General features: G+C 42.0%; 1 protein-coding gene across 1 annotated transcript in view; it reads right to left on the bottom strand.

Annotated features, from left to right (window-relative positions):
• Positions 1–8,889, bottom strand: part of chtf18 (CTF18, chromosome transmission fidelity factor 18 homolog (S. cerevisiae)) — a 98,618-nt gene that overhangs the window by 2,640 nt on the left and 87,089 nt on the right. The window contains exon 21 of the mRNA XM_072269505.1: positions 1,053–1,110. Coding sequence (XP_072125606.1) covers positions 1,053–1,110 — 58 coding nt within the window. The remainder of the gene's footprint in view (positions 1–1,052; positions 1,111–8,889) is intronic.

The following is an 8,889-nucleotide window of genomic DNA, read 5'->3' as shown; positions in this document are numbered from 1 at the left end:
TTCCTTCTGGTAAGCAAACCCCCGCCCTTCCTTTATTCCCCATTCTGACATTTTACCTCTTCTCACTTGCCTATTACTTCCCCCTGGATGACCTTCCTTTTCTCCTATGATCCATTCTCCTGTCAGATTCCTTCATCTCCAGCCCTTGACCTTTCTCACCCAACTGGCTTTACCTCTCACCTTCCAGTGAGCCTCCCCCAAACCCCTTTATTCCGGCACCTTCCCCCTTCCTTCTCAGTCCTGAAGAAGGGTCTTGGTCCGAAATGTCGACTGTTTATTCATTTTCATGGATGCTGACTGACCTGCTGAATACCTTCAGCATTCTGTGCATGGTCCTTTGGATTTCCAGTGCCTGCAGAATTTCTCATGTTTATGAATTGGAGTAATTGGATAGGTTTCTTAATGAGCCAGTATAATCATGATTGGCTGAATGGCCTCTCTTGTAAATGATTCAGTGAACTAATACCACCTTACTAAACCTATTGTCTTAAAATGCATTTTTGTCCAGTCACTTCTTGCAATTATGTGACTGGGGTCCAGCAGAGCCGCAACAAGACGTTGAATATTTTGCTCTCTGCAATACAGCCAGCTCAAACATTCGGTGCTAGAAAATCCATGCTTTGAATTCCTTGCACAATGAATGTAATATGGAAGGGGGGACATACAGTATAACCGATGATGGACTATCAACTCTGGTTGAAAAAGTTCCATATAAGCTTCTACCCCTGGCATCCACCTTTCCTCAAAGAGTCTTACTTAGTAATACATATTTTAATACACATCTCCCATATCCAATAAATCAATAGCATTCAAAGAAAAATGATGCAAGTAAATATCTTAATATCCTTATAACTTTTTTGCCTGGGTTTCTGTCAGCAGTATGAAACATCAACAATCAATTCCCAGATACTTCAAGGCAATTCAAGAAGTTAAGGAACCCAGTCAAAAGGCAGCGTTTCATTAAAAGGGCAGTGGTGGGGAGGGAGGTACTAGCAAAATGATAAGAAGTGTGGCAGCTGTTCGTGAGAAAGTGGGTAACTATGTAAGTATACCTGAAGTCAGAACAATTTTATTTCTGTCCACCCGCCGTCCGAAGAAGTCTCGTTCAGTCTGAAAAATAATACAAAATGTTTTAAAACATTTGAGTAAATAAGCATATACAAATGTGAATAAGAGGCACAAATTAGTTTGCCAACACCTCTGCTGAAAGCTGATTGTTTTTACTGACAATTATGTCCTTGGCCTCAGCTGTATGATGAGTTCCTCTTCAGACATTTGATTGCACTTGTTACTTGAATGCTACACTCCATTGTCCTCCAAGGGTTACAAATGTCAACGGGGAGGGGAATACAACAGGTGCAGTGTTTCACTGTGGGCATACTGCACAGTAGCTTTGCTGAGATGGTACAGATTGAGAATCAAGTGAAGATATACAAGTAAGATAAATACTAGGAATGATGGAGTATAGCTAGGAGTGGGCAGTGACCTGTTTACACTGAAGTCATCATTAGTTGAGGCACAGGAGATTATGCAGATGCTGGAAAACAGAAACACACACACACACACACACACACACGCAAAATGTTAAAGTAACTCAGCAGGTCAGGCAGTATCTATGGAAGAAAATAAACAGTCGATGTTTTGTCAGCCCGAAACTTCGACTGTTTATTTTCTTCCATAGATGCTGCCTGACCTGCTGAGTTTATCTAGCATTTAGCACCTTTATTTTTCTCGGGTGCAAGCAATGCTCTGAGAGAAGTCCTGCCTTCCTTAGAAAACAAGTTGCTATGCTCCTGCTCAATCAGCTGCCATGCACTCAGTTCATACAGGGTTACATTGTGCTCACAGCAGAAGGAAGCTTAGATAAATTGTTCAGATAGGATCTTCAACGATTCATCTTTGATGGCTATAGAGGATTTTTTGATAAAAAAATTCCTGTATTGACCAGAAGACAGTTTCTCCCAGCTTTATCCAGGAGTCAGGGATGAATGATGGACAGATGGTGTAACAAATCTAAAATGAGTTCAAAGTGGTATTTCCCCATTGTTGGCTCGTACCATAGCAGAACATAAAGATAAAAAATATTATCTGACAGTTATGCAAGATCAAATGCAAATTTTACCATAAACAAGGAGGAAAGTATTACCACCAGTGTATTAATGCTCTTGCATCACTTAATGCTTGCATAAAGTATTTGCTCTGAGACACTTGCAAAAAGGAAGAAAATCTAAAGCAAGGGTTCCCAACCTGAGCTCCATGGACCCCTTGCTTGATGGTGTTGGTCCATGGCACTAAAAACGTTGGGAACCCCTGATCTAAAGTATTCATTGAGATTCCCATGTCACATTATCATGAGTTCAAGAAGAATACTGTAAATGAAAAATCTTGTTTAAAACACATGCACCTTTACAATAACTTATATTTTATAACTGCTATAATATGGTAAAATGTTCCAAAACAAAAAAAATCATAAAGTGAAGCCAGATTCTCAGTTTTGATGTAAAGATGGTTAACCTAGGAGTCCAGGCACAGGGTCAGAGGAGGGTTAAGAAGGGAAGGATTGGAAGCAGCTTCCTCATCAAAGTCACCAAAGGCAGAGTATGAATATGGACAACAGACAGCTAACTCTTTTGTGGGATACCATTTAAGATATTAAATAAGTCTTTTTAAAATAACGGTTAGCATTGAAACAATGAGAATGAAACATAGTTTGCTATGATGAGACAGCAGAGTAACAGGGGCGGGGAGAGGAGCTCCAGTGATCGAAGCATCCACTCCTTGCCCTTGACAAGTAGCACAACCTCCTGGGTAAAACTCACGGCCAGGGTGCTCTGCACCAACATGCTGAAATCCTGCTCAGCAAGTTGCAGCTTGCTTAAATTAGTTGTTATTTTCCAGTCAGCACATCAGCTGGCTATGAAATATCCCAGAACAGGCTTTAATCACAGGAACTGCAGAGTTGTAGCAGAACATGGGGTAAATATGCTCAGCAGAGATGTGGAATTATGAGGCTGATCTTTTGACTTGTTTTCCCAGATGCAATTATCTATAAGATTATTTTCTCCCCATGTATCATCAAATATCCCTTGTTAAGACTATCATATGAGCTTTCTTCATCTTCTATCTTCAGAAGGATTTAGGTATGTTCATAATATTATTAATAAAATCAAATTATTGTGAAGTTCAAGTGAAAGTTAAAAGAGTTAATTTTTTTTTTAAGTGAAACTGTGGGTAAGCTCAGTTACTTATTCACTGGGTCTCAGCAGGCCAGGCAGCATCTATGGAAAAACAGTACAGTAGCCATTTTGGGCTGAGGCCCTTCAGTTCTGCTGATGGGTCTCAGCCTGAAGCGTCAACTGTACCCTTTTCCATAGATGCTGCCTGGCCTGCTTAGCTCCTCCAGCATTTTGTGTGTGTTGCTTGGATCTCCAGCATCTGTAGATTTTTTTTTGTTTATTTATTCCCAGGATCTCTTCCAATTTAACTTCAATTAATTTTGTTGAGTTAATTTCAAAATAGTATAATCAACTGAAGTAAAATAATTCCATTCTAAATGAAACAATACGGCAGAACAGAGTGGAAGCTAATGATGATTAGTCAATCAACCCTACTCTTACTCCTGAAAAGAAGAGTCAAGTCAATGGATTAAGAGACAGACTTAACAGAATCTGAAAAACCTAGTAGTCAGGTACCTTGTATCCAAGTCTGTATGAAGTCAGGTCTAATAAAATTTAAAAGGCTCTTGGGCTGTTTCGATTTCAATAGACAGAATTTATAAAAAAGTGACAATAAAGCTGTAAAACTCACACAGCTCATTAATGCTCTTCAGGGAACAAAACTACTGTCCTTTGCAGGCTTGGCTGACTGCAATCGATTCTTAATGTCCTCTCAAGCTTAAAACATCAGTGTATTAACCCAGAATAAACAGGGACTGGGACACATCGAGGTCTAATGCCTTCTCAAGGCCAACAGGGATGATTAGGACACTGGTGAGACCAACATGCTGCAAAAGATTGAAAAAGAACTCCTCTTCCAGCACCAGATTGCAATTATTTTATAATTAACCCATCTTCTTCATGATACAATTTAAACAGTAGACACTTTGGGTATGCCATTAATTTAAATAGGCAACTAGCACTGATTTACTGGGACGCATCCAGCATATACACCAAGCAATTCACAAAAAAAAAGTGAATAGGTCAAAACACAACTGCAGTTTGTAAATATATGAGGCCATAGAAGTAATGAACACCCCAAAGACTGTGCTGTAGTAAGTGGCCTATTTACTGCTGTTCTACACTCAGCTTTAATCACATAGTAAACATTTTGCACCAAAATACTCCAACTCCAGTTGCCAAAAAGAAGCTAGAGAAGCCCCTCTTAAAAGTGATGGAGGGAATGTGCATATAATTGAGAGCATCCCTGCTGCTCAGTAATGCTTTACATTTTCAGAGACATGATAAGACCATAATACACACGACCAGAATTAGTCCACTTGGCTCAGAGTCTGCTCCACTATTCCCATTGTGGCTGATCTATTATCCCTCTCAGCTCCAATCTCCTGCCTTCTCCTGGTGACATTTGAAACTCTGACTAACCAAGAACTTATCAACCTCTGCTTAAACATACTCAATGACTTGGTCTCCACAGCTGTCTGTGGCAACGAATGCCACAGATTCACCACCATCTGGCTGAAGAAATTCCTTATCACCAAAATAGATGTCCCTCTAATCTGAGGCCGTGTCCTCTGGTCCTAGGCTCACTGACTATAGGAAAGTTCCTCTCTACATCCACTCTATCTAGGCCTTTCAATATTTGAAATGTTTCAATAAGATGCCCTCTGATTTGTCTGGACTCCAGCATGTCTGTGCAGGGCAGTTGGCCGGGGTCTTCATGGACATTTTTAATCTGTCCCTGGCCCAGGAAGTTGTCCCCACAAGCTTCAAGATCGCTACCATGGTGCCAGTGCCGAAGCATTCCACTGCCACGGGCCTGAATGACTTCTGCCCAGTTGCACTCACCCCCATCATTGCAAAGTGCTTTGAGAGACTGGTTCTATCACATCTGAAATCCTGTCTGCCCACTACCCTGGACCCCCATCAATTTGCCTATTGCACCAACAGGTCAACAGAGGACGCCATCTCCACGGCACTTCGCTCTGCCCTGACCCACCTGAACAGCCCCAACTCTTACGTCAGAATGCTGCTCATTGACTTTAGTTCAGCATTCAATACTGTGATCCCCTCCAAGCTGATCGCCAAACTTCACCAGCTTGGTATCAGCTCATCCCTCTGCAATTGGACCTTGAACTTTCTGACTAACAGACCCCAATCAGTTAAGTTAGACAACCTCTCCTCCTCCACTCTCACCCTGAACACCAACGTGCCTCAAGGCTGTGTGCTGAGCCCTCTTCTGTACTCCCTTTTCACCTATGACTGCATTCCTGTACATGGTTCTAACTCCATAATCAAGTTCGCAGATGACACCATGGTGGTTGGCCTGATCAGAGGGGATGATGAGACGGCCTACAGGGACGAGGTCCAGCACCTGGCCGCATGGTGTGCCGACAACAACCTGGCCCTTAACACCCGGAAGACCAAGAGATCATTGTGGACTTCAGGCATGCTAGGAGCCAAACTCATGTCCCCATCTACATCAACGGAGCTGTAGTGGAGCATGTATCAAGCTTCAAATTCCTTGGTGTCCATATTTCCGAAGATCTCACCTGGTCCCTGAACTCCTCCATCCTGATCAAAAAGGTGCAATAGCGCCTTTATTTCCTGCGGAGCATCAAGAAAGCTCACCTCTGTCCCAGGATACTGACGGACTTTTACTGCTGTACCATTGAGAGCATACTCACCAACTGCATCTCAGTGTGGTATGGCAATTGTCCCGTATCAAACCGCAGAGCACTCCAGAGTGTGGTGAAAACTGCCCAGTGGATTATCAGCACCCAATTGCCCACCATTGAGAACATCTATGATAAACGCTGCCTGGGCAGGGTGAAAAGCATTATCAAGGATGCATCTCACCCTAACCATGGACTTTTTACTCTCCTCCCATCCGGTAGGCGCTACAGGAGCCTCTGCTCCTGCACCAGCAGGCACAGGAAGAGCTTCTTCCCTGAGGCTGTGACCCTGCTGAACCTCACATCACAGCGCTAAGCAGTATTGCACCCATATTGTACTGTCTCAGTACTTTTATACTTGTGTGCTGTAGCACTTACCTTTTATTGCAGTTATTTTGTAAATATCACTATTCTTTGCATTTCTGGTTAAATGCTAACTGCATTTCATTGGCTTTGTATCTGTACTCAGCACAATGACAATAAAGTTGAATCTAATCTAAGCTAATGTAATCTAATGCATATCCCTACTCTTATACTCTAGTCCTCTCAAAATAAACGTTAACATTGCATTTGCCTTCCTTACCACTGACTCAACCTGCAAGTTAACCTTCAGGGAATCCTGCACGAAGACTCCCAAGTCCCCTTGCACCTCTGACTTTCAAATTTTTTTCCCCAGTTAGAAAACTGTTTATGCCTTTATTCCTTCTGTCAAAGTGCATGGCCATACACTCCCCAACACTGTATTCCATCTGCTATTTCTTTGATCATTCTCCCAAGAAGTCCTTCTGCAGACTGTCTGCTCCCTCAACACTACCCAATTATACAGTCCTCTGGAACCATGCCAGAATCTAGTGATTCTTGAAAGATCATTACTAATGCCTCCACAATCTCTTCAGCTATGTCTTTCAGTAGCCTGGGTGTAGTTTTTGTGGTCCAGGTTACACATATAGCTTCACACTGTTTAGCTTCCTAAGCATCTTATCCTTAGTAATAGCAACTACACTGACTTCTGCTGCCTGACACGCTCGAATTTCTGGTGTACTGCTAGTGTCTTCCACAGTGAAAATACTTACCGAGTCCATCCACCATTTCTTTGTCTCCCCCCACAATTATGACTTCTCCAGCGTCATTTTCCAGTGGTCTAACGCCCACTCTCGTCTCTCTTTTGCTCTTTTGGTATCCTCCGATATTTTTTGGCTAGCTTACTTTCATATTTCACCTTTTCTGTTTTTTTTGGGTTGTCTTCTTTTGGTTTTTAAAAGTTTCCCAATCCTCTAACGTTCCTCTAATATTTGCCCTATTATGTTTTTAATGCTGTCTTTGCATCTACCACTTATGCCTGTAACTTGTTCCACATTTTTACCACCTTCTGAGCGAAGAAGTTCCCCCTCTGGTTTCCCTGAAATATTTCAATTTCACCCTCAACCTATGACCTTTAGTTCTAGTCTCACCCAACCTCAGTGGAAAAAGCCTGCTTGTATCTACCCTATCTATATCCCTCAATTTTGTATACTTCAATCAATTCTTCCCCTCATTCTCCTACACTACCATTCAACCTTTCCCTATAACTCAGGTCCTCAAGTTCTGGAAATAGCCTTGCAAATTTTCTCTATCCTCTTTCAATCTCAACCACAGAGCTTATAACATACAGCATAGTACTGGCCCACGATGTTGTGCCAACCTTTTAACCTCCTCTAAGAGCAATTTACCCCTCCCCTCATACATAGACCTCCCATTTTTCTATCATCCATGTGCCAATCTCAGAGTTTTTTATATGTCCCTGATGTATCCGCCTCCACCACCAACCCGAGCAGGGAATTCCATGCACCCATTGCTCTGTGTAAAAACCCTTACCTCTGACACTCTTCTCCTATACTTCAATCCCCAATCACCTTAAAATTATGCACCCTCATATTAACCATTCCATCCTGGGAAAAAGTCTCTGGCTGTCCACTCGATCTATGCCTCTTATCATCTTGCACACCTCTATCAAGTTATCACTCATCCTTTGCTCTAAAGTGAAGAGCCCTAGCTCGCTCAACGTCTCCTCATAAGACATGCTCTCTAATCCAGGCAGTACACTGGTAAATCTCCTCTGGTTCCTCTCTAAAGATTTCACATCCTTCCTATAATGAAGCAACGTCTTATTGATATCTTCCTTATAGACAGGTGATCAGAAATGCATACAATACTCCAAATTAAGCCTCACCAATATCTTATACAACTTTAACATAACATCCCAACTTCATAACTTGGATTTATGAAAGCCAATGTACCAAAAGCTCTCTTTATGACCACAGTTACCTGTGAAATCACCTTCAAGGAATTAGGGAACTGTATTCCCAGATCAATCTGTTCTACCGCACTCCTTATTGCCCCGTCACGCATTCTGTAAATCCTACCTTGGTTGGTCCTCCCAAAGGCAACATCTCACTCTTGTCTGTGTTAAATTCCATCTGCCATTTCTCAGTCTATTTTTCCAGCTGGTCCAGATCCCACTGCAAGATTTGAAAACCATCCACTATGCCCCCAATCCTGGTGTCATCAGCAAATTTGCTAATCCAGTTTACCATATTATCATCTAGGTTGTTGATATGAATGACATACAATAACATCCAGCACTGACCCCTGAGGCACACCACTAGTCACAGGCCTCCAGTCAGAGAGCCAACTATTTACTATCACGTGGCTTCTCCCGTGAAGCCAACGCTGAAATCGGTTTACTGCCTCATCCTGAATAACAAGCAACTGAACCTTTATGACCAGCCTCCAAGGCAGGACTGTGCCATGGTACTGTTATACAGAGGCCAGATTGGGTAGGAAGCCAGGTTCTTCCTTAAAGATGATTAAACAAAATCTTAATCCACTTTTTTCATGGGTTGCTGATATCATCTTGTTTACTCCAGTTTCATCTTGTTGAATTTAAATTGCATAGCCATCATGGTGACTTTAGATTTAATCACTAGAATAAGCTTTGGATTAGCAGTTCAGTAACATATGCATTATGCTGGTATGACCCCAATAACTGCTGAAAAGAAGAA

The sequence above is a fragment of the Mobula birostris genome, chromosome 9 (genome assembly GCF_030028105.1).
Source record: "Mobula birostris isolate sMobBir1 chromosome 9, sMobBir1.hap1, whole genome shotgun sequence".
In the NCBI taxonomy this organism is placed as follows: domain Eukaryota; kingdom Metazoa; phylum Chordata; class Chondrichthyes; order Myliobatiformes; family Myliobatidae; genus Mobula; species Mobula birostris.
This window is presented reverse-complemented; position numbering and strand designations above follow the sequence as displayed.